We start from the raw sequence: 25,764 nt of genomic DNA on the forward strand, positions 1-25,764 counted from the left end.
GCCAAGCTATCAAGATAAATAATTGGCTGGTTTTTTTACATTTTAACATACATTACTTATATTTTTGTATATTTATATTAAAGACATATGTTATATAGTTTATATATTCTAATGTGTAATTTTATATAATAAGTACTGAACGTTTATGTTATATTTTACTCATATTTATACTTACATTATATTTTTATAAATGCTTACTTATATTTTACTTATATATGTTTTACTTTTGTAATATGACTGCTAAACATGGTATGACTGCTAGTTAATCCTTTAACCTTGAGAAAATCACCAGTGTTTGAAAGTAGGAAATTTGTATATGTTATAAAGTACTAGAAAATGGGAAATCTAGGTAGTTGACGTGTTATTTTAGTATAACATTGTACAGTGGGGTTAATATAAATATTTGTTAATTTATGAAGAGCCCCCTGAAAGCTCATTAGGAATAAACTGAATTAAATCAGTATTTTTTTTTGTCCTTTCTTTATTATTACACGTGGGCTACTATTTGAGGATATTTTGGTGATTCTTAAAATGTAAAGATATTAGTATCACTGTGTTATAGCTTAATGGGAAATATGCTAATTCTAATACATAATATTCAACTTTGCCTGTATATTTTTTGTGAATTAAGATTTTTTTTTTTCCTTAAAGAAATTGAATTCTCCTACGTTGTCTGTTAATAGTGAAGGATTTATACCTATGCTGGCCAAGTTAGATGATTGTATAACATATATCTCATCGCATGTAAGTCATGGTATTTCTGTATGTTTTTAAGAAATATTAACATCCCTATTTTATAATTTCCTATGCTTTAAAGTAATTATTTCTTCTGAAGGGAAAAATGTATCTGTAATATATTTGAAGAAAGACTGTAGTAAATTCTTAATCGTTGTCCGTAGTGATGTAAAAAAGTACTTTCAGCTGCTGAGGCAACTCCTGGAGTAGAAAGAGGTCCTGGCTGACACAGTTTTATGCCGCCTAAAAGGATGAGTGATTTTTAGGCTGTTGACTTCCTAATGTTTTAGATATTTCTTTGACAAGCAAAAAGTGTTACTTGGGAGGAAATAAAGGAACAGGCCATTTGATTTAATCACCCTCTTTCTATCCCCCAAGGATTTATAGCTGTACAGGTTTCCCCCACTATCTGAAAGTAGAATGTTCCTATGAAACCTTTTGTAAGCCAAAGTGGCATAGAGCGAAGAAGCAGTTACCATTTCAGAAAAGTGAAAATCCTTTTTGGATTTCTTTTGGTTAGTGAAAACAGGTACGATTCTAAGTCTTTTGTAAAAGCCAAATGGCGTAAAGTAAGCATTTGGTTGAGTGGGTGCGAGGGAGGGGCAGCCTGTATTCATCTTTGCCGAGCTTACGATCTGTGTAAGACTGTATAAAGGACAGGTTTGTTTTCATAGTTTACTCTGCCTATGTTTGTTTACTCTTTGTAAATCTTTCCCTCTCCTTTACAGCCAAATTTTAAAGATTATCCTGTATATTTGCTGAAATTTAAGCAATGTCTTTCTAAAGCTTTGCACCTTATGAAGACATACACTGTGAACACACTACAAAACCTCACAAATCAGTTACTAAAAAGGGTAAGTTAACTGGTGAAGTGTTTTTTCTTTTCTTTTTCTTTTTTTATTCATTTATCTTCCATAATCTAAGTGTGAGATGACTACTTAGTAACCCTAAAAACTTTTTTTTACCTTTTGTTAAATAAGATTATGCATCAGTTTTATTTATAATAGAAAAAAATGGCTATATTATATCTGTCCATCGGAATCTCATTTTCAAAGAATATTTAATAGTGTGAGAAGTACTCAGTACTATATGGTAAGTACTAAGATTCAAACTGTTTGTCATTTAAAACATTTTCTTATCTAATTCATGAAAATATTGGAAGGAAATACACCAAAATGACAAAAGTGGTTCTGTCTTAGTGGTGGGATTACATATGATGGATACTTTGAATTTTTTTCTTTATGTATGATAGATAATATGTATGTATGATTTTTTTCTTTATGTATGATAGATAATTTTCTATGTTTAGCAAATGTATTTTTATTGAGTGCCTTCTCAATGCTTGGCATTGTACTGGGAACCGTACAGTAGCGATAAGGAGCCAGTAAGGTCCCTGGGCTCGTGGGGCTTATATTCAGGAGAAGTAATCAGCGAAGAGGGAAACAAAAAAATTGATCAATTACAGATGGAGCAAGCAAGCTAGGTGGAAATTGAGCAGAATGTTACATTAGAAAATTAAGAATACAGCTAGCTAAGATAGTCATTGAACACATTTCTTTCATAAAATAAAATCATAAAGATTGTACATTTTATTTTGTAAGCTCACTTTCTAAAGAACATGGAATATCTTCTTAAATTTTCAGTTCAGTTCAAAGCCACTGATTTTGGGGTTGCAGTTTAGTGTTCACATTGCTCTTAGCTGATATGAAGGCCAGACTATATAGTTTTTCTATTTTGTAAAATTTTTAATAAGTTTAAGAAATTAATACCTAGTCAGTACTAGCACCTACTGTGTACTAGTAGCTAGTGCTTTACTATTGAGCTGCATAAAAACTTTATGAGTATATATATATATATTTTTTTTTTTAAAGATTTTATTTATTTATTTGACAGAGAAAGCACAAGCAGGGAGAGCTGGAGAGGGAGAAGCAGGCTCCCCGCTGAGTAGGGAGCCTGATGCAGGACTCAGTCCCAGGACCCTGGGATTATGACCTGAGCCGAAGGCAGATGCTTAACCAACTGAGCTACCTAGTCGCCCTTTATGAGTATATGTTATCACCATTTAATGGATGCACTGAATCTCAGAGAGGTCCCGTAATTTGGCCAGTATCCTACTGTCAGTAAGTGACTGAGTGTGAATCTGAATTGAAGTCTGTTTACTACCAAAATTCATGTAACATAGGGTACATTTTAATTATAAGGAGGAAGGAAATGACAGCTCCACACAAGTATTTCTCATTTGTAGCAATAATACTAATATGTAGTCTCTCTTTGAGATTTTTCTCTCTAAGCTTTTGGTTGGTATATAGGCCAAGCAATAGCTGTTTGAAATAGTTGGTGTCACATTTTCTGAATAAATATTTGTTTGCTAATTATCTTCCTTCCCTCTCCTCCTCCATGTCTCTTTAGGATCCTGCATCTGTACCTAATGCAGACAATGCCTTCACATTATTTTATGTGAAATTTCGAGCTGCTGCTCCCAAAGTCAGAGTAAGTCTATTGACATAAATAGGATATTACTCTGAAGTTTATTTAGCCAGCCCTTTTGAAGTTCTGCTGTATGTTAGGCCCTTTGCTTATACCAGGAAATGAACACTAATGAGAGGTAGGCACTGTCCTTCCACATTACAGCAGTGTAATTTTGTGATGTCTTAAGAGCCCAGAGCAGGAAACAACCTAGCTCTTCCTATGATACTCAGGGAAGGATTCCGATGGAAGTGATATTTGAGCTTAAAAAGCTCAGATGTATAGTGAACTTGAGGGGATCGATGAGGGTATTTTATACAGAGAGAACAGCATGTATAGGGATGGTTGTAGAGACATCTATTTTGGGAGAACTTGTAACTTGCTATGATCAAAACACAGGACATTGATAGCATGCAGTTGGGAAAGAAGGAAAGACTGCAGGGATCATTTCAGAGGGGTATCACATGTGCTAATTCAGGAAAAGTGGACAGCTAGTGAAGTATTTTATTGTATTTATTTATTTTAAAGCTTTTTACTACTCATTGTGAAGTTATTAGAAAGAGTTGTTTATTTTTGCTGCCTCTGACTCTCTTGCTGTTGCCCTCTTGAGAGTCAGTTGAAGGATTTTTTTTTTTTTTTTTTTTTAGTTAACACACAGTGCAATGTTGGTTTCTGGAGTAGAATTCAGTGATTCATCACTTACATACAACACAGCAAGTGCCCTCTTTAATACCCATCACCCATCTAGCTCTTCCCCATCCACCTCCCTCCATCAACCCTCAGTTTGTTCACTATCGTTAAGAGTCTTTTATGGTGTGTTTCCCTTTCTCTTTTTTTTTTTTTCCCCTTCCCATATGTTCATCTGTTTTCTTTCTTAAATTCCACATATGAGTGAGATTATACAGTATTTGTCTCTCTCTGACTTACTTCACTTAGTATTATTTCGCTCTAGCTCCATCTGTGTCATTGCAAGTGGCAAAATTTCATTTCTTTTGATGGCTGATAATATTCCATTGTATATATGTACCACATCTTTATCTGTTCATCAGTTGGTAAACATTTGGGCTCTCTCCATAGTTTGGCTATTGTTGATAATGCTGCTATAAACATCAGGGCGCATGTACCCCTTTGGATCTGTATTTTTGTATCCTTTGGGTAAATGCCTAGTAGTGCAATTGCTGGACCAGAGGGTACTTCTATTTTTAATTTTTTGAGGAACCTTCATACTGTTCTTCAGAGTGGCTGCATTCCCACCAACAGTGTAAGAGGGTTCCCGTTTCTCCACATCCTCATCGACACCTTTTGTTTCTTGTGTTGTTAATTTTAGCCATTCTGACAGGTGTGAGGTGATATCTCATTGTGGTTTTGGTTTGTATTTCCTTGATGATGAGTGATGTTGAACATCTTCTCCTGTGTCTGTTAGCGGTCTGGCTGTCTTCTTTGGAAAAGTGTCTGTTCATGTCTTCTGCCCAGTTCTTAACTGGATTACTTGGTGTTTTTTGGGTGTTGAGTTTGATCAGTTCTTTATAGATTTTAGGACTAACCCTTTATCAGATATGTGGTTTGCAAATATCTTCTCCCATCTTTTAGTTTTGTCGATTGTTTCCTTTGCTGTGCAGAAGCTTTTTATCTTGATGAAGTCCCATTAGTTCATTTTTGCTTTTGTTTCCCTTACCACAGACGTGTCTGGTAGGAAGTTGCTATGGCTGAGGTCAAAGAGGTTGCTGCCTGTGTTCTCTAGGATTTTGATGGTTTCCTATCTCACATTTAGGTCTTTCATCCATTTTGAATTTATTTTTGTATATGGTGTAAGAAAGTGGTCCAGTTTCTAAGGAGGGCGCGTTCTGCGTGGAGCACTGGGTGTTATGCACAAACAATGAATCATGGAACACTATATCAAGAACTAATGATGTAATGTATGGTGATTAACATAACAATAAAAAAGGAAAGTGGTCCAGTTTCATTCTTCTGCATGTTGCTCTCCCGTATACTAAATAAGCAAGACTAATTATATAAGTAAATTTGAAAAATACGTTGATACTGATCAAGAATTTATTGGTGGATCATTGGAATGAGAAATTCTAGAATTTAGTATATAAAGAAATCAATCTTAAAGAGGAAGGGTTAGAGTTTTCTATATAGTATTGGGAAGATTTGCTAAGTATTTGGGGGGAAAAAAGTAAGCTCTTCACTTTATAACATTACCAAAATACATTCTAAATGAACTAAAGAGTTAAATGTAAAAATAAGCAGGAAAAAAAAAACCTAGCAGAAATTATTGGGAAAAAATTACAGAGTAAAAGATTCAGGATATAAAAATTACATTTTCTGAATTTTAAACAGCCAAAGAAAAGCAGAAACTAGCATGTTTGCAACAGACAAGTGAGAAGGTTAATATTTTTAATAAGCTAAGAGTGCTTCTAACTCAGTAAGAAAGATGAATATCTGATATATAAATGACCAGATTACGCAAAGAAAATGCAAACTTTCATTAAATATGAGCCTCAGTGGAGAATACTTGTAGTTTAGGTTAGATGGCATTTTGTTTTTGTCAAGACAATGGCAGATTAAGGTGTAGCAATCAGTGCTTTTGAGAATTTGATGAGGCAGACAATACTGCTGATAGAGAGGTAAATCAATTCCTTCCTCAAAAAACATTTTAGGAGAATGGAGCAAAAGCCCCTTTAGGTATTTATCTCTTTTGACCCAGTGTTGGGGTCCCCAGCTGGGAAGTAGGTACTATTATTGTACCTGCTTTATGTGGTAGGAAGTGGAAACTCAGAAGTGAGCCCTCTCTCCTGGGCTCAGACAGCTCCTGGGGAGCTGGCACCCAGACCCTCTAAGTTTCATTCCAGGCTCAGAGCTCCTAACCACTAGACTTTTCTTTTCAGGAAACAGTCTAGATGTCTAACACAATATTTGACTTATGGTACATTTGCCTAAGGGGATATTATGTGGCCCTTTAAAATAGTGTTTTTTTTTATTATTATTATTCGAGTGTTTACTAGGTGCCAGGAACTATGCTAAGGCATTCCATACATTTTCATTTAATGTTGAGTAGGATGATGTTTTGAAATGTAGTTTTTTGAAAGCAGATTATCATGTTGAATGTATAATTCCAGGTTTTTTGTTTTTTTTTTTTATATAGTAACTATAGTGTGTGTATACAAAAACCTGAAAGAATATTCTAAAATATTAGTTGTGGTTATTTTGTGGTATTTATAGGTGATTTTTATGTTTCAGCTTTTTTGTATATATAGATTTTCTAACATTAGCATGTATTTGTTAAAATCAAAGTAATTAAAAGTATAACTAAAACAGATGTATTTTTAATATATTTTTATTTTGCAGACTCTTATTGAACAAATAGAACAGCGATCTGAAAAAATACCTGAGTGAGTACCTGGAAGTTCTTCAAATTACCTTCTTCTTGATGGGCCATTTTTCCAAATCTGTTATGTTTCTGATATTTTCTGAGCATTTACCTTCTATACTATGCAAGCTTTTTCTTGTAGCACATAACTTTGGGGAAAGGTTGTAGACCTGACTTTTGAGTTTGCAAGGCATCTCTTTTTCCCATAGCAGGATTTGCTTTTAATTTCAAACATGTAAGATCTTTCTCTACTCTTGGGAGATAAATCTCTTTTTAAAAGAATAAAAATTACAGTTTTTGAACCACAGTTCATTATGGTTTATTTTATCTCTGTTCATACATAAATATGTCTAGTATTTAATGTGGTCAAATAAGAGGTGACCTTATTGCTTTAGAGGTTTTGAAACCTCTTCTGGGATTTAAGATCAGATTTAATTTACATATCTGAAATCAGAAATTTATACTCCAATCTCATTTGCTTTTCATCAGATACCAACAACTGCTAAATGACATCCATCAGTGTTACCTTGACCAGCGGGAGCTCCTTTTGGGCCCTAGCATCACTTGTACTGTAACAGAGTTAACAAGCCAGAATAATAGAGATCATTGTGCCTTGGTAAGCTTCTGCTAGTTTTGATTGATGTTAAACCTTCCCCTGAAATATTTTGATGTTCTAGAAGCTGTATTTAGGTAAATAAGTTTTGGATCCCATATCAACAAGCTTAAAGAGTTTTTCTTTCAGTTATGAGAAATCTAGATTATAATTAGCATTCAGCTTGTTAAAGTATTCTCATTTTGATCTGTTTTTTGAAGAATGAAGACTCACAAACAAGTATTACTCCTTGAAAGATGAAGTTTCAGACTTTGTGGATTTATACTGACGATTTAGTTTAGTTTTTGCTGTAGAAGTGCTTTTGTTTAGCGATTTTAATTCATATTATAGAAAAATACATAAACATTCTTTCATTAAATACCTCCTCTTCAACTAAAAGAGTAATTTATTTTCATTGTCAAAAGTTTAGAAAATAAAAGAAAATAAAAACGAGCCATAATCACATTATGCAGTAAACCATTGAAAAACCAGCCACCTTCTGTTCTTGAATGAGTTATTTTATGAATATATGTGCATAAACTCAGTGCAATTAAATTGTTTGTTTTACTCATAAATGCTGGGATCATTGTGTGTCTTTGACTGTAGGTAATGTGTGTTTATTTCCTGCAGATTCGCAGTGGCTGTGCCTTTATGGTCCACGTATGCCAGGATGAGCACCAACTTTACAATGAATTTTTCACAAAACCAACATCAAAATTAGAGTGGGTGGTACACAAACTCTAACTCTTGTTTTTAAGATTTAATTTCCTAATGACCATCATGACTTACTATATCATAGGAGTATTTTAAAGTCAACTGCAGAGCGTTTTAACTTTTGTGAGTGTGTGAACATAATATTATTGGATGGAACAGTGGTTTTTTTAAAATAAATGTGCAATTTAAAGGCCAACGTGCTTTTACATTATTTATAATATATCGAGACAATATGGTATGATAGTAAGAAGCCTATATTGGAAACTAAGTCTTGGCAGTCTATATCCCTTTATCTCCACTAAGTATCATAATTCCTTCTAGTTAAAGAATTCTGTGGTTCTAACCAATGAAAGACACTTAAAAATACAGACACTATTTAATACCTTTTCCTTATTTTTCTCAAAGTGTCTTTCAGCTCCTGTGTTAGTCACTTTTGGTTTCTTCATATTGATGATTTTGACTCTTACCAAGATTCTAAGATTATTGACTTTTGTAATGAGGAAGAGACAAATGTACCTTATAGTTTTGATACTTCTGATGAAATGCTATGTATAGAAGAGTACTATTAACAGTTTGAAGAATATAGACAACTTAAGTTTTTCCTTTCAAATGTTTAAAATTGTCAAAAATACTTTTATGTCCAAGTACTTTGAATTTTGCTAATCTAAATCCAAGTATTCAAGAATTTTCAATTCATCTTTCCTAGGGAAAATGTTACATTTGATTCACAAATGATGTAGAATATAAAAGGATAATTAAATAAAAATATTTGTTATTGTGGACATATATAAAGAATTGCTGAAATAAAGTTATAATGAATTGACATTTGGCTGGGGACAGCTACTTTGGAGTGGCTGCTCAAGACTGCTTATGGATTTTGAGCTTTTTATTTATTTATTTATTCTTTAAAGATTATTTATTTGAGAGAGCGAGAAAGAGAGAGAGAGTACACGAGAGGGAGGAGGATTAGAGGGAGAAGCAGGCTCCTCGCTGAGCAGGGAGCCCGATGCGGGACTCGATCTCGGGACTCCAGGATTATGACCTGAGCCGAAGGCAGTCGCTTAACCATCTGAGCCACCCAGGCACCCCGGATTTTGAGCTTTTTAAAGCAAAGAAAAATCTACAGTATTATTTTCACTCTTTGACTTCTCATTATATAATGTTCCCATGCACTATTTTCCAGTAGATTTTTATTTTTATTGGCTAGAAGAAATCAGTGATACCTTTTAAACTATGAGAAAATCCCCAAAAGATTACTACTTATGGCCATGTTTTATTCTTTCATTTTAGTGAACTTTTGGAGAAACTGTGTGTGTCATTGTATGACGTCTTCAGGCCTTTGATCATTCATGTTATTCACTTAGAGACTCTATCGGAACTTTGTGGGATTCTTAAAAATGAGGTGCTTGAAGATCATGTACAGAACAATGGTAAATGATAGTTAGAAATGATAATTTCAAAAGTCTTTTTAATTATATTTGTGGCTCAATGGATTTGAAAACCCCCTATCCTCTACCCCACTCACTTATATAAATTCATTATTTTTATAGCTTGGGTTGATGCCTTGTCCCTTTTAAAATCAAGATGCACCTTATTTTTTGACTAAAAGTACAAATTAAATGGGGAAGAATTTTAAAATCTGGGCAAAATTATTAATAAAATAATTATAGTTAATTTTTCTTTTTGGCATCTGAAATCCAGAGAGAAATGTCAGTTTTGGATTAGACATTTCTTAATACATTCTTAACCAAAATACCTAGAGTCATTGACTATATTGCATGCTCTTGATTTAAAAACAGATTATTTTAGTGTACATACATAATAATGACTTATCTTTTTTGAAATTACAAATAAAAGCAATTCTCTGGAAAACTCTAACCATCTGATACATTCTTTAATATTTGATTTGATTGTCATAGAAAACATGACTTAAATAACTTAAAAAAAAAACCCTTCAAGTAATTATTTTATTGACAGAAATTACTGTTTTCACTTTGACTTTCCTTAGGAGACCCTATAGCTATAGGTTTGTTATGCTTCCAAAGTTTCTTCTGCTGCATTTAGTTCATTCTAAGATGTGTATTTTCTTACACATTAATGCTTCTTAATTAAATTAATTTGAATATTTATGTTATTATATAGTGTCTCCAACTCCCCAGCCCTTGGAAAGCTGTTAGGGAATTGATGGTTTGTCTTAACACTGAAAGCATCTTAGGAATGCAGAAACTCTATATAAACTCATATTTCATTTTAGTTTTTTACTCATTTTGTTTTTTTTTGTGTGGAAACAAAAGTTTCCACTTTTGTTAAATAACAAGTTATTTTTGTTAAATAACAAGTCATTTAATATCTGTGGGATGCAATTTATTTGTAAAATTGGAATGATGACCCGACTAATAAGCTGCCCTAGCTGTCTCTCAGGATTGGTTTGAAGCTGAATGAGATAACTTTTAAAAAGCACAAAACACTTTAAAATTCAGACTTTAGTATTTATGTTAATAATAGAAATAATATCACAGAGTCTCAGAAAGAAGGTATAAGGGCAAATTTATTTCCCAATTTTAAATTTGAGGAAATTGAAAGACATTTATTAAATTTTTCTGAGGTCATTGAGTCATACTGAAATAGAATGCAACCACAGTCCCCGAGGCAAAAATGCTTCCTACTACTACTGGACACTTGAGTAATATTTTGCTTTTTTAAAGAAAGTATTTTTCTAAATATAAAGGAATGGATGATTACACTTTTTTATCAGCTGAACAACTGGGAGCATTTGCAGCTGGAGTAAAGCAGATGTTAGAAGATGTACAAGAGCGCCTCGTCTACAGAACGCACATCTACATTCAGACAGACATCACGGGGTACAAACCTGCTCCTGGAGATCTGGCGTATCCTGATAAGTTGGTGATGATGGAGGTAGGGTTCCCTTATTTGATCTTGATCTCTTCCTCAGCCCCATATACCTTTTGGATGTTTGGTACTAGTGAAAATAGGATTTTTCTTTTTAATTCTCATTCAAGATGTAAAATCAAGATAAACTTGCCATAAAGTCACAGGAAATAAAATTTTTAAAAATTGAACAAAATGATCTGTTACATTGTTTTTCCTTCAAGTTATATTTTATAATTAATTTCCCTCCCCTTTTCTAGGAAATACATGTTCTCAATTTTTTTTTAAAAGATTTATTTATTTACTTTAGAGAGAGAGAGAGTGTGTGCTCATGCACGAGCATGGGGAGGGGCAGAGGGAGAGGGAAAGGGAGAATCTCAAGCAGACTCCCTCCTGAGCATGGAGCCCAACATGGGGCTTGATCCCATGACCCTGAGATCACAACCTCAACCGAAATCCAGAGTAGGACACTTAACCAACTAAGCCACCCAAGTGCCCTGTGTTCTCAGTTTTTAAATTGAATTTGTGCTTCCTGTGATTTCTCTATTTTTAAAATAAGTGGTATGGAAGAGGGTTGATAGCACAGGAGCCACCATAGTTGATTGTCACATAACCACGTGTCATGCTGTCTCATAAAAGCTCTGTAGGCCGTCTCCTCAAAATTCTACAGCACCTAAGTCCAGTTTATGGTTTGAAGAGTTAGATTTACCTCACTGATCATTTATCTCACTGATTCAGTTACATATGAATCTTTATTTTCTTTGACTGCCGGACAGGGTTTAAATAATGCTGAGGATATTAGTGCTAAACCAAAATTAGAACCTAGAACTTTTTTTTCTTTTTAAGTATGCTCCATGCCCAGTGTGGAGCTCAACATGGGTCTTGAATTCATAACCCTGAGATCAAGACCTGAGCTCATACCATGAATCAACTTAACCAACTAAGCTACTAAGGCACCCCAGAACCTAGAACTTTTTTTTAAAGGAAGTTTCAAATACAAGCAAAGGGTAGAGAGAATAATATAATGAGCTCTTACATATCATTACCCCAGCTTCCACATGGCCAATCTTATTTCACTTAGAGCTCCATTATTCCTTTCCACACCATTAGTTATTTTGGAGCAAATTCTAAACATTTCATCAGTAAATACTTCAGTAGGTAGCTTTAAAAGGTAAGGCACATTTTATTTTTTGCAGTGAGGCTTTTTTCCAGTTTTATTGAGAAATAATTGACATATATCAGTAAGTTTAAGGCATAGAGCATGATGATTTGATTAACATACATTGTAAAATGATTACCCCAATAGGTTTAGTTAACAGCCATCATTTTATATAGATAATAATACAAAGAAAAGAAATTTCTCTCTGTGATGAGCTGTTAGATCCACCTCTGAACAACTTTCCTATCTATATACAGTATTTATTGTTAACTATAGTCATCATATATATTACATTCCTAGTATTTATCGTAACTGAAAGTTTGTACTTTTGTTTTATTTTTTAGATTCACATATAAGTGAGATCATACAGTGTTTGTCTTTCTCTGGCTTATGTCACTTAGCATAATGTCTTCAGGGTCCATCCATGTTGTTGCAAATGCTAGGATTTCCTTGTTTTTTTGTATTTGTTTTTGTTTTTTAATATGGACAAATAATATTTCCCTCTCTGTATACACAACTTCTTTAACCATTCATTCATTTGTGGACACTTAGGTTGTTTCTGTGTCTTAGCTATTGTGAGTGAACGTGGGGGTGCAGATATCCTTTTGAGTTAGTGTTTTCATTTCCTTTGGATATATTCCCAGAAGTGGAATTGCTGGATCATATGGTAGTTCTATTTTTAATTTTTTGAAGATCCTCCATACTGTTTTTCAGAGTGGCTGCATCCATTTACAGTCCTGCCAATAGAGCACAGGGGTTCCCTTTTCTCCACATCCTTGCCAACACTTGTTAACCTTTTTTTTTTTAAAAAGATTCTATTTATTCATTTGTCAGAGAGAGAGAGCATGTAAGTGCACACGCACACGAGTAGAGGAGGGGCAGAAGGCAAAGCAGACTTCCCACTGAGCAGGGAGCCCAATGTGAGGGGGGCTCCATCCCGGGACCCTGGGATCATGACCTGAGCTGAAGGCAGATGCTTAACTGAGCCACCCAGCATCCCAACACTTGTTATCTCTTGTCTTTTTAATAGTAGCCATTCTAACAGGCATGAGATGGTATCTCATTGTGGTTTGAATTTGCATTTCCCTGATGGTTATTGATGTCGAGCATCTTTTCACTATCTGTTGGCCATTTGTATATCCTCTTCGGAAAAAATGTTGATTTAGGTCCTTCATCCATTTTTAATTGGGTTATTTGGTTTTTATGCTATTGAGTTGTATGAGTTTTTTGTACATTTTGGATATTAACTCCTTATCAGATATGTGGCTTGTAAATATTTTTCCCCATTCTGTAAGTCATGTTTTCACTTTGTTGATGGTTTCTTTTTTTTTTATTTTAAAGATTTTATTTATGTATTTGACAGAGAGATAGTGAGAGCAGGAACACAAGCAGGGGGAGTGGGAGGGGGAGAAGCAGGCTCCCAAGGAGCAGGGAGCCCGATGCGGGGCTCGATCCCAGGACCCTGGGATCATGACCTGAGTCTAAGGCAGATGCTAAACGACTGAGCCACCTAGGCACCCCTGTTGATGGTTTCTTTTGCTGTGCAGAAGCTTTTTAGTTTGATGGTAGTCCTACTTGTTTATTTTGGTGAGGGCACTTTTCATTTTAACATAACCGTGATAACTATCACACCTAAAAACATTATTATAGTTCCTGTCTTGATATCATTGAATATTCAGTTGAATCTGGAATTTTTTCAGATTTACTAGTTGTTAGTGTTTTGTCCCAGTTACTTTATCTTTTTGTGTGTAAGTTTTATTGCTGAACCATTTGAAAGTAAATTACAGATACTGTGATACTTCACTTCTGAATACTTCAACTCTTACTCTCCTAAGAATAAAAACATTCCTTCACATAATCACATGCTATTTTTACATATATAAAAATTAACATTAATTCAACATATTATTTATATGCAGTACATATTCAAATTTCTCCAGTTGTCCTTCAGCTGTCTTTAAAACAGGATCAAAAAATTTAAAAAGTAGGATCCGGTCAAGGTTGATGTTTCTCCCCACCTGTTTTTTTTGTTTTGTTTTGTTTTTTGTTTTTATGACATTGGCTTTTTTGAAGACACCAGGCCAGTTTTATTGTTGAATGTGCCACATTCTGGATTTGTCTGATTGTTTTCTTCATACTTAGATTCAGATTAAACTTTTTTCTTTCTTTTTTTTTTTCAAGAATACTACACAGCTGATGTATACTTACCTCATCACATCAAAGGCACATAATGTCAGGATATTCCACAATTGGTTAAGGTAGTAATTGGTAATTTTCTTCATTATAAAAGTACATTCCCCTCTTTGTAATTAGTGAGTAGTGATGAAATGATACTTTGGGATTATGTGAGTTCCCCAGCATCTTTTTACCCAGTGGTTATCGCAACTATTAATGATCTGTGCCTGAATCAGTTATTATGTTGGGAGTAGCAAATTTCATATCAGCCATTTCTTCTGCATTTATTAGCTGGCATTCTGCTGCAAAGAATTAATTTCTCTTTCTCCCTCCCTTTTTTCCTACCTTTGACCCTTGTAGACTAGTGGAATTTTTAAAAAAGTCATTATCTTTTGCCATTACTCTTTTTGAAGTTCAGAATTGTCCCAGATTTGACTAAGGGAAGATGGCTTCTTTGTCCTTTAGATGGCTTTAGATGGCTTCATTGTCATTTTGACATGTCCCTGTAATCTTTAAGGACTTATTTCTTTTTTCTTAAACAGTTTTATTGAGTTACAGTTTATAAACCCCACAATTCACCCATTTAGAGTTTATAATTTAGTGGGTTTTAATATATTCATGGATAGGTACAACTGTCACCACAGTTGGTTTTAGATTACTTTCACCATCTCAGAAAGCAGCCTTGTACCCTTAGCCGTCACCCTCCGACCCCAGTCTGAGGCAGACATTAATTTCTGTCTATAGATTGCCCTGTTTTAAACATTTCATATGAGGGCGCCTGGGTGGCTCAGTTGGTTAAGCGACTGCCTTCGGCTCAGGTCATAATCCTGGAGTCCCGGGATCGAGTCCCACATCGGGCTCCCTGCTCAGCAGGGAGTCTGCTTCTCCCTCTGACCCTCCCCCCTCTCATGCTCTCTATCTCTCATTCTCTCTCAAATAAATAAATAAAATCTTAAAAAAAAAGTAAACATTTCGTATGAATAGAATTGTATAACATATGGTCTTTTGTGATGTCTTTCACTTAGCATGTTTTCACAGTTCATCCAAGTTAAAGCATGTATTAGACTTCATTCCTTTTTATGCCTGGATAATATGCCGTTGTATGGATATATCACGTTTTGTTTATTCATTCATCTGATGGACAGTTGGGTTGCTTTCACCTGTTGGGTGTTATAAATAATACTGCTACAAACATTCATGTACACATTTTTGTGTGGACATATGTTTTCATTTCTCTTGTGTATATACCTAGGAGTGGAATTGCTGCTGTATAGTAACTCTATGTTTAATCATTTGAGGAACGGCCAGATTGTTTTCCAAAGTGCCTGTACCAGTTTTCATTCTCACCAGCAGTGTATGAGGGTTCTGATTTCTCCACCTACTTGCCAACTCTTGTTAGTATTTTACTTTTTGCTTTTAGGCATCTAGTGGGTATGAAGTAATATCTCATTGTGGTTTTGATTTGCATATTGTCCTTGCATCATTTATTATCCCAGCATTCTGTCCAGTTGTCCCAGCGTCATTTGTTGAAAGGCTATTCTTTCCTACTGGATGGTCTTGGCACCCTTGTTGAAGTCAGTTGCTCATAGATTTTTGGGTTGGTTCCTTCCTTCCTTCCTTCCTGTTTATTTATATGAGAAAGAGAGCGTGAGTGGGAGGAGGAGCGGAGGGAGAGAGAACATCCTTAAGCAGACTCCCCACTGAGCACAGAACCTGACTCGGGGCTTGATCCCAGGACCCCAAGATCATGACCTGAGCTGAAATCAAGAGTCAGATGCTCAACTGACTGAGCCAGCTAAGCGCCCCTGGGTTTATTTCTGAACTCTCAGTTTTATTACACTGATCTTTATGTCTGTTTTTATGTCAATATCAGACTGATTTGATTATTGTTTTGTAATAAATTTTGCAATCAGGAAGTATGAATTCTAATTTCTTTTTCCTTTTTAAGATTGTTTTGACTATTCTTGGTCCCTTGAAATTCCATATGAATTTAGAATCAGCTTGTCAATTTCTACAAAGAAGTCAGCTGGGATTTGTTAGGGATTGTCTTATATCTATCGATCAATTTGGGGAGCATTGCCATCTTAACAATATTAAGTCTTCCAATTCATGAACATGGGATATTTTGAAATTATTTAAATCTTTTTCAATTTCTTTCAGTGATATTTTGTAGAGTCAGTTTCAGTAGTTTATATTTTTCTAGGAATTTTTCCATTTCATCTAAGTTATCTAACTTGTTGGTATATTGTTCATTGTTGTTACATTTGTGTTTTTTATTTCTGTAAGGTTGGTATTACTGTTCCCTCTTTATGTGTGATTCTAGTAATTCGAGTCTTTCTCTTTTTTTATCTTGGTCAAACTAGATTTCTTTGCTTTCCTGCACAAGATGATCCATGTACTTACCCTTTACATTCTTTGCCCTAGATCTGGAGTCACCTGTTTCTCCAAGAAGTTTTGATTGCCTTAACAGGGAGGAGAGTGGTATTTAGAAACCAACATCTGAGTGTTAGGTGTTTTCATTGCTAGCCCTGGATGTCGTTACTTCTAACCCCTAAAGGGTGGAGGTAGAAAAAATGTAATTTTAAATATCATGAATTATTACTGAAACCTCTAATTCAAATCCATTACCATAGGGTTCTTCCTTATTTTCCCCCATTACATATTTGTATGTGTCTTCTCTCACAAAAGAAACCCTGGCTTCTAGTACCTTCTGTTTATTTATTCATTTGCTCCAAGTTACAACATACTTGAAAATAGTTTCAAAATTAACACCATAACTAACAGCAAATTTACTAAATTCAAGATCTTTTGTACTTCTTTTTGTCCTTGGATCATATCCTACTAAGATATACAGATTACTGTCAAACTTAGACCTTTGATTCTAACTACAGATCTGAAGATTTTAAACTAAGAGCTAATCCCTTTAGACTGGGGAGTTTTCCCCTGTAAGGTTGCATGGGGAAAGTGTAGAGTCAGACCTAGGTTCAATCCTGACTCTGTCAGTCAGTAGCTATTACCTAGTTTCTATGAATATGTGTCATTATTTGTAAAGTAGGTGTAACAGTACTGACCACTGGGGATTGCTGTGAGAGTACAGATAATGGCTAGAAAGCATTTGACTTTCTAGTCATATAGTAGGCAGTGGCTGTTATTGTTTAGCCCTTGAAATATTTAAAAACAATATTTGACTTTTTTAAACTGTCTTTAATTAAAATAATGAGTGAAATATATTACCAGTTAAAAATTGTTTAATTTTAATTTTTTACCTTTATTGAGCTATAATTGACATATAACATTGTATAAGTTTAAGATGTACAATATAATGATTCGATGTACATATATGTTGTGAAATGTTTATCACAGTATATTCATTAACATTCATTATTTCACATGGTTGCATTTTTGTGTGTGTGTGTGTTATGGTAAGACCTTAAAAAAAAATCTACTCTCTTAGCAACTTTCAAATATACAAACAGTATTGTGGGTTTTTAAATTTTTTTAAATTTTATTTTTTAAAGACTTTATTTATTTATTTTGAGAGTGTGTGTGAGCAGGGAAAGGGGCAGAGGAAGAGGGAGAGAGAGAATCCTCAGGCAGACTCTCTGCTGAGGGTGGAGCCTGACGCCAGGCTCGATCCCCTGACCCTGAGATCGTGACCTGAGTCCAAATCAAGAGTGGGATGCCTAACTCACTGAGCTACCCAGGCGCCCCATACAGTACAGTATTATTAACTGTCATTACCATTCCTGTATATTAGATCCCCAGGACTTACTTATCTCCTACTGGAAGTTTGTACTCTTTGACCACCTTCCTCCCTTTTCCCACAACCACCAATCTGTTCTCAGTTTCTATTTAATATTTTTTTTAAAAAACAAGACATTTGGCTTGTTAGTAAAGGTGAGTTTTGATGTGTCTGTCTGCTTTTTTTTTTAATTTAAATTTTAATATGAAGGGTGTTGTCCTTTTACTTTCCCTTACCTATAAGAATGTGACTATTTTTAACTTATTAAACAAATTACTTGATCTAGTTTGTTTGGAAAATATCTAAAGTATTTAAAATAAAAGTACATTTTAAGAGCAGTTATCAGTAGCCTGATTATTTTATTTGAAAAGTTCCAAAGGAAATTTTGATACTAGTGAATTTGAAAATATCCCCTGAAATAATATTGCTAAGACATTACATGTTTCTAATGTATTTTCAAAAATGTGGTCTAATTTTTGCAAGGTTTGCAGACTATCCTTGCTTGATTATCATTGGCTTCCAGCAGGGGTGCTGACTTAAATTTGTCTATGAAAAATAGGTTTAAAGTCCATTTCTTCATAAGTGTATTCTATATTCATCAATATACCTTTTGATACCAAGTGGGAATCTTTTTTGTTAAGTTATAAATATGGCTCAGATAGTATCCTGTTTCTGTTTAGACTGCTTCTCCTGGATGTCACACATCCTGATTTTTTTTTTAAATAGATTTTATTTTTTAGAACAGTTTTAGATTTATAGAAAAATTGAGAAGGTCTTACAGAGTTCCCATGTAGCCCACATCCAGTTTTCTCTGTTATTTAACATTTTATATTAGTGTGGTACACTTGTTGTGGTTAATGAGCCAGTAATGATACGTTGGTATTAACTAAAGGCCATAGTTTATTCACATTTCCTTAGTTTTTATAAAATGTCTTTTTCTATTCCAGGATCCCATTATCCATTTATAGTTACTACATTGCATTTGTTTTTCATATCTTCGTAGGCTCTTCTTGGCTCTGACAGTTTCTCAGACTTTCCTTGTTTTTGCTGATATTAATTTAACATTTTTGAGGAGAATTGGCTAAGAGTTTTATAGGGTGCCTCCCAATAGGAATTTGTCTGATGTTTTTCTCTAGATTAGACTGGTGTTATGTATTTTTGGAGGAAAACCCAAAGTGCCATTTTTATCACAATTCACATCTAGGGTAGATACTATCAATATGACTTTCCACTGTTGATACTGACCTTGATCACCTAACAGAGGTAGCATTGTCAGGTTTCTTCACTGGGAAGTTGCTCTTTTCCCCAAGCTATGCTGCTTCCTTGAGACAAAGTATTTACATACATTATTTGGAATTTTTCTGCGAGGGGATCTTTTTCCTTCTATAAATATATGTATGTATGTATGTATTTATTCACTTACTGATATCAGTATGAACTCATGGATATTTATTTCATACTTTGGGTTATTGTCCACTGCTATTTATTTGTTGTTCAACTAGTTCCAACTTTGACCATTGGGAGCTCTTTCAGTTGGTTCCTGGGTCCCTTTGAACATATCCCTCGCTTGTAGGTGTGTTTATGTTTTATGAGCACTTCCTTATCTCTTGGCTCTATAAGATGCTTTAGGCTCATTTTGTCTATTTCCAGTCTTAGTCCTAGAATCAGCCATTTCTCCAAGGAGTCCTGGCTTCTTTTATTGGAGAATGGTATTAGAAAATAAGGTCTAGGTGCTTAAGTGTGCTCATAGCTATAGAATGTTCTTGCTTTTGGGTCCTCTCAGCTGACAGAGCAAATAAATATATGTATGTATAACCTATTCCTGTTGCTACACATCCTCACTAGCATTTTAACTTAACCTAACTTATTTTAATGCCTGAACTGATAAATGTGTTGTAATAAGTGTGCTTGTTTTAAAGCTAACAGGCTTGAAATATACCAGGCTATTTAGTTTACTGCCCTTACCTATTGTAAGAATGTTCTCCTCAACTTTCATCCCTTCTCCTGACTTCTATTTAAATTTATATTTTGGATAGTTATATTAATTATTTGTATAGTACTTTTTTTTTTAGTAATACATAAAATCAACCTTGTAGGAATCAGATAAATGGTATGTAGGGCATATAGTTTTGGGGCTGTTTGTTTATTGCCCGGCTTTCATTTTTCTGCAGGCTTACAGTAGGAATATTGCTGATAATTCCAGGGAACAGATAGATAATCCATTTGCAGGAGTTACCTTGGCTTTAAGGCCACAAATCCATTTATAGGAGTTACCTTGGCTTTAAAAGTAGATATGATGAAGACTAGATTTATTTCTCAGTCCAGTCTGGGGAATTGTGTTCTCCTTTCTTCTTCCCTTTCTTTCTTTGTCCTCTTTATGAATATTAGTTTTATATGATAGAATACCTGTTTTAATAGTTCTGATAGGATGTTAGTTGAAGTTTACTAGAAGTCGCTCTCCCAGTGTAATTTAGTGATATATTTAGTATGTTTATTTAGTCATCACATGACCAGTATCCTGATACTTTCTTGTATGGACCTTTTGGCTTAAGGATACCACTTTCAGTAAATAGGCTTGCTTTGTTTTTCTTTTGGTGAGGGTAGGGGCATCAGGTGATCCTGCTATGACATTTGTGTGCTCTTTAGGGGTTGGCTATAGTTTCTCGTTTCTGCATACAGAGTGAGAGGACTGGCCTGAGTGATAATGGAGTTTGTCTCCCAAACAGTTCTCTGGCCATTCCTTTTGGCAGTAGTTATGTGTGTGTTAGTCCTTCATTTTTGTGTATTTCCACCTTTATAAAACTATAAATGTAAATTAGTGAGATTTTCATTACTAACTTAGTAATTAGTGACCTGTGTGTATTTGATGTTATTCTTTAGGCAGTGAAGAAGGGTTTCAAAAATAGCTTACTATAGCTATTCTCACCTAAAGAGAAAACCAGTTGTTTATATTGGCCGGTTACTTGAAAAAAGCCTTTCTGACATTCAGAATGTATCCTATTCAGTCTTAAATTTTGTTTCTAAGCGTAAAGTTGAAAATTAGCTTCCTGTAGGAGCCTTGTGTATTATATAACCCTGCAGCAGATACCTGTAATAGTTCTGAAATTAATGGTTCACAAAAGGCTATGTATGTATTTATGGGAGTAGGGACACTCTTCTTTTTTGCAGTCTTTTTTTTTTTTTAAGATTTTATTTATTTATTTTGATAGCAAGAGCAGGAACACAAGCAGGGGGTAGTGGGAGTGGGAGAGGGAGAAGCAGACTTCCCGCTGAGCAGGGAGCCCAATGTGGGGCTCGATCTCAGAACCCCGGGATCATGACCTATCCGAAGGCAGACGCCTAACGACTTAGCCACCCAGGCCCAGGAGTAGGGACACTCTATACTAATTTAACTTTTTCATTTCCATGGGTTGTTTTGCTGTGGTTCTCTTAATTGGTCCATTTATTAACTAGTTTTTTTTAAACTTTATGGAAGGAATATGTTCATATTGCAAACACAGCTGAAAACTATACTTTCATCTTCTGATTTCTTTACATAGCAAATTGCACAGAGTTTAAAAGATGAACAGAAGAAGATACCTTCAGAAGCTTCGTTTTCAGATGTTCGGTTAGAGGAAACAGAGTCTAATAATCTAAGAAAATCCGGTATGTTATGATGTTTAACTCCAGCTTTTATTCATTCGTTTAAGCTTTTATTGAGGACTCATCATGTTCTGGGCATGAGAAACACCTTGTGCCTTTGAGGAGCCCACACTTGGGTGTGGGGAGATTGATAAGCCACAGATATAATTGAGTGGTGACATGCTAAAGGTATGGGCAGTGCACTCTTGGGCCTTGGTAGAAGGGCATCGGAATTATGAAGGGAGATGAGCTTTGAGTGCAGGAAGGTGGTGGGTTCAGTGAAAGTTGGGGTGTCTGAAAGCTATATGGTTTATAAAAGCAAAAATGAGAGAGCCAGATGAAGTAAGGTTGTTTAAGATAGAAGAGCATGGAGGAGGGCAGGCAGGAATGGAAGACCATGGTTGCTTTGGGGAAGTCAAGTGGTTTGGTATGTTTGGGCATAGGTTATTTGGAGGGAAGAGCAGATAAAACAGGCCAGATAGGTGTCAGTGATAGTCTCATGAACTTTGAACTTCTTGCTAATACAGTGTATTGGCATAGTTGTACCACCAGACTTGCATTTTGTAAATATATGGAGTGCCTGAGACTGGGGTAAGATACTGATAAAAATGTTTGGGGTAGCTTGGACTAGGGTGCATGTTAATGCAAGGAGCAAAATTGTCCAAAAGAATCCGGGATATTTATGTGTTATGTAGACAACAAGCTAGATGGGAAGCAGGATATCCCTTCCCCTCTCCTCCTAGCTGTAAGGGGGACACTGAAGCTCAGCTCTTCATGGAGCTGGGACTGACTGGGAGTTGGGGTAGTGAGAATGGGAGGCTTTAAAGAGCCCCAGTTGTCCCTAAATCCCCAGGTTTAGGGCATCATCAGGTATTGTGTGTTAATCTATGAACAATTGATACCTCAAAGCCAGACTGCCAAGCAACCTGAGTATTCCCTGTCTGGCAAAGCCATTTTATCACACTTGCCCCATAGGAGGTTAAAATTTTCTCCTTTGAAATAGAACCCGTGCCATGTCTTCATATACCTTTTGTTTCTAGTATACACCTTGGTCCTAATAAACCTCTTCAAAAGAGTTATTGGAGAGACTAGAGTACATTTCTGTCTTATTGACCCTGGTCTTATATATTTTCCCTTTCCCCAGTAAAGTCTATTCTTTCACCCTGTTTGGCCTTGATATAAATAAGGTATTGTTGACAGAACTGTAGAGACTAGTTAGGAGATTGTTTTCCATTTGAAAGATAAAGGTTTGAGCCAGGGCACTGATGGGGATGTAGAGAAGTGAATAGATGAGACATCTGGTTAAAACCTTGAATCAGTAGAATTTGATGACACATTAGATGTGGGGGCTAAGAAAGGCTTAGCAGGGTCCATGTGGAACAACTGAGAGGATCTGTGTGTATCCATCTAGAGCTATGCTGTTCAACATGGTAGCCGCCTGCCATTGAACATGTGAAATGTGGCTCATCTGCATATGCTTTAGCATATAAAGTACACACCAAATTTCAAAGACTTAATATGAAATGAATGAAAAAAACCTTACTAGTAATTTCTGTCTTGATTACATGTTAAAATGGTGATATTTTAGATATATTGGGTTAAATACATTACAACTCATTCCATTTGTTTCTTCTTATTTTTTCTAATGTGGCATTATAATGTTACATTTATGGCTCATGCTGTATCTCCGTTGGACAGTACCGCTCTAGAGCTATCGAGAGGACCGAGTTAGAAAGATCATAGAGTACTCCATGCTTCGGGTTTGTGTAGGGTCACCCCAGGACAGAGAGTAGAGGGACAATAGCAGAAATCTGGGGAGAGAACCTCAGCAGATGCTGCCATTAAAGAGCAAATGGAGGTAGAGGAGTGTCCTGGGCCAACAACAAGAGAGGTCAGAAGCAAGCAAGGGGATAGGGTGTGATTAAAGCCAGAGGTGGAGGGGTTGGCAGTGTAGTTTTGGGTAAAAGTTGAGAAATAGGAAATCACAAAGCTATTGTGGTCAGAGAGTGGGATGCTAAGATCTAATAATTAAGAGGTGAAATAGTTTGGAGTAATAAGAAAGTCTGTAGAAAGTAATAAAGTAGTTCTGAAAGAAGGTCATGAGAAAATCTGTGTGGCAGGGAGTGAAGGTCTTTGGAATTGACAACCATGTCGTTGTCCATATGGTTATTGATGCTACTTAGAGTGGTGATAGAATTTGGGATGGAAAACAGGACTGAGTCAAGTGGCAAGGGGAGCAAAAGAGTGTAATCACTTTTCTTGATTCTTGGTTTCTTGATATATTGGAAGTGAAAATAGGAGCCTCCAAAGTGAGGACTTTAAACAACATGGTGTTCATGTAGTAGAACTTGGTGCCAGGGCAAATTAGTGGAGGGACCATTGTGTGAAGAGGCTGGTGGTTATCAGTGTCTTCAAAAGCAGAGGCCCTGTTCCATACATAGAGCAGGTAAGGGGAGGGCGGGGGTCACCGAGGATGCTGGAGGAAGACTGCAGGAGGGAGGAGCCCTGCTCTTCAAGAGAGGTAGCCAGTAAGCACTCGCCTCTTCTTGATGGATTGTCATGTAAGTAAACTTTCCCTCTGTCAGTTGTTTTAACTGTTAACTATTTTTAATAGAAAAGTGAAAAAAAAATAAGCCAACTTCTGGTTTTACTTAAATAGATTTGTTTCACTGAACTTTTATTTGGGGGTACTTTTTGGCTCTTTATATTGATCCTGCGGATATCATAATCTTAGCGCAACCATAGGTACTTCATCTCCTAAATATTCTTTGATATAATTTGTCTAGTTTATTCTTTCTAAGGAACTTCATATAAAGTAGGTATTTTGGTTTAAAGTAAGGCTTTATAGAAGAGCTTTTAAAATTACACAAATATTACATGCTTATTACACATATATTACACAAATATACATACATATATATATATATATACGTATATTCTTTTGCTAATAATTTTATTTTTATTTTTTTTAAAGTTTATTTAAGTAATCTTTATACCCAGTACGGAGCTCGAACTCACGACCCCCAGATCAAGAGCCAGCCAGGCGCCCCAATCTTTGCTAATCATTGTAAAGTAAATTATTGACATCATTGCCAGTTTACTCTTCAGTATTTCATCATCTCTCCAAAAAATAAGGACATTTCATGTAACCCTAAAACTTTATTGCACTAAAACATTTAATAGTTTCCTAATGTCCTCTAATACCCAATGTATATTTCATTATCCCCTTTTGTTCTAAAGTATTATTTTAGCTCTGCTATTGTGGCTCATTTGAACTCTGGTCTGTTGAGCTGAAGTGATTGTGCTTCCCTTACAAAGATGTCTCTGCTCAGCCAAGCTCCCCACCTGCTCCTCCTCACCCTCACCAGAGTGCTCTGTCTCGGAGAGAGAGGGGACAGTTCTACCCACTTGGGAACTGGATAGACTAAGTAGACCTACAAGTAATACAGCTAAGAGCATGGAAGGAAGGCTGTCAAGCAAACCAGCTTTGATTAATTTTCCTGTTTAACATTGCTTTATTTTCTTGTCACTTCCTCACTTCCATTGGCTCCCACTTGCTTCCACATGACTACGTACAGATCTACCTCCTTTTTGTGTATACTGTTCATTCACTCCATAAAGATTATTTTGTTTTAAAGATTTTTATTTATTTATGATTTTATTTATTTGAGAGAGGGAAAAAACGGGCAATGGGGAGGGGTAGAAGGAGAGAGCAAGAGAAGTAGACTCCCCTCTTAGTAGGAAGCCCAGTGTGGGGCTCCATCCCAGGACCGGGAGATCATGACCTGAGCTGAAGGCAGATGCTTTTTTTTTTTTTAATTTTTTTATTTTTTTTAAGATTTTATTTATTTATTTGAGAGAGAGAGAGAGAATGAGAGAGAGCATGAGAGGGAAGAGGGTCAGAGGGAGAAGCAGACTCCCTGCTGAGCAGGGAGCCCGATGTGGGACTCAATCCCGGGACTCCAGGATCATGACCTGAGCCGAAGGCAGTCGCTTAACCAACTGAGCCACCCAGGTGCCCTGAAGGCAGATGCTTAACCGACTGAGCCACCCAGGCACCCCAGATTTTATTTATTTATTTGAGAGAGAGGGAGAGTGAGCATGAGCGGGGAGGCAGAGGGAGAGGCAGGAGCAGACTCCTGCTGAGCAGGGAGCCCATTGCGGGGCTCAATCCCAAGACCCTGGGACCATGACCAGAGCTGATGGCAGACATTTAACCTACTGAGCCACCCAGGCGCCCCCATTCTATAAAGATTATTGATCACAATTTTGGAGTAGCTATTTGAGTTAAGCATATG

At 35.7% G+C, this 25,764-nt stretch overlaps 1 protein-coding gene across 4 annotated transcripts in view; it reads left to right on the top strand.

Moving 5' to 3' along the window:
- Positions 1 to 25,764, top strand: part of COG3 (component of oligomeric golgi complex 3) — a 66,137-nt gene that overhangs the window by 14,089 nt on the left and 26,284 nt on the right. For 3 of the 4 annotated variants that reach the window (XR_012378801.1, XM_025874856.2, XM_025874857.2), the window contains 9 exons: positions 652 to 744; positions 1,464 to 1,589; positions 3,145 to 3,225; positions 6,553 to 6,596; positions 7,064 to 7,190; positions 7,797 to 7,888; positions 9,171 to 9,310; positions 10,636 to 10,796; positions 21,385 to 21,490. Coding sequence is in view for 3 of the 4 variants with exons in the window: in XM_025874856.2 (XP_025730641.1) it covers positions 652 to 744; positions 1,464 to 1,589; positions 3,145 to 3,225; positions 6,553 to 6,596; positions 7,064 to 7,190; positions 7,797 to 7,888; positions 9,171 to 9,310; positions 10,636 to 10,796; positions 21,385 to 21,490 (970 nt within the window). In the remaining variant the exon portion in view is untranslated. The remainder of the gene's footprint in view (positions 1 to 651; positions 745 to 1,463; positions 1,590 to 3,144; positions 3,226 to 6,552; positions 6,597 to 7,063; positions 7,191 to 7,796; positions 7,889 to 9,170; positions 9,311 to 10,635; positions 10,797 to 21,384; positions 21,491 to 25,764) is intronic. The other variant, XM_073894522.1, reaches the window with a different exon arrangement.

This window comes from Callorhinus ursinus, unplaced genomic scaffold (assembly GCF_003265705.2).
Source record: "Callorhinus ursinus isolate GAN/ISIS: 27379988/994484 unplaced genomic scaffold, GSC_fseal_2.0 scaffold7, whole genome shotgun sequence".
NCBI lineage: Eukaryota > Metazoa > Chordata > Mammalia > Carnivora > Otariidae > Callorhinus > Callorhinus ursinus.